The 211-nt window shown below is 70.1% G+C and overlaps 1 protein-coding gene across 1 annotated transcript in view; it reads left to right on the forward strand.

The window, feature by feature from the left end:
• The first annotated feature begins 107 nt into the window (after positions 1 to 107).
• CDC20 (cell division cycle 20) overlaps positions 108 to 211 on the forward strand; it is a 5,003-nt gene continuing 4,899 nt past the window's right edge. The window contains 1 exon segment of the mRNA XM_010182341.1: positions 108 to 209. Within this exon segment, the coding sequence (XP_010180643.1) occupies positions 108 to 209 (102 nt within the window).

A 211-nucleotide genomic window follows, 5' to 3' on the forward strand; every position in this document is an offset into this window, starting at 1 on the left:
GGTCCTGCGGTGGAGAGGGCTCTGAACCGCAAGGCAGGGGTTGGTCCCGGCGAAGCAGGACCGCAGCCCTGCCCGGAGCCCAACTGACGCCACCCGTCCACAGCGCCATGGCGCAGTTCATGTTCGAGCCGGACCTGCACGGGCTCCTGAAGCTGGACACGCCGATCCCCAACGCGCCGCCCGCGCGGTGGCAGCGCAAGGACAACGAGAG

This window comes from Mesitornis unicolor, unplaced genomic scaffold (assembly GCF_000695765.1).
Source record: "Mesitornis unicolor isolate BGI_N332 unplaced genomic scaffold, ASM69576v1 scaffold12124, whole genome shotgun sequence".
Taxonomy (NCBI): Eukaryota; Metazoa; Chordata; class Aves; order Mesitornithiformes; family Mesitornithidae; genus Mesitornis; species Mesitornis unicolor.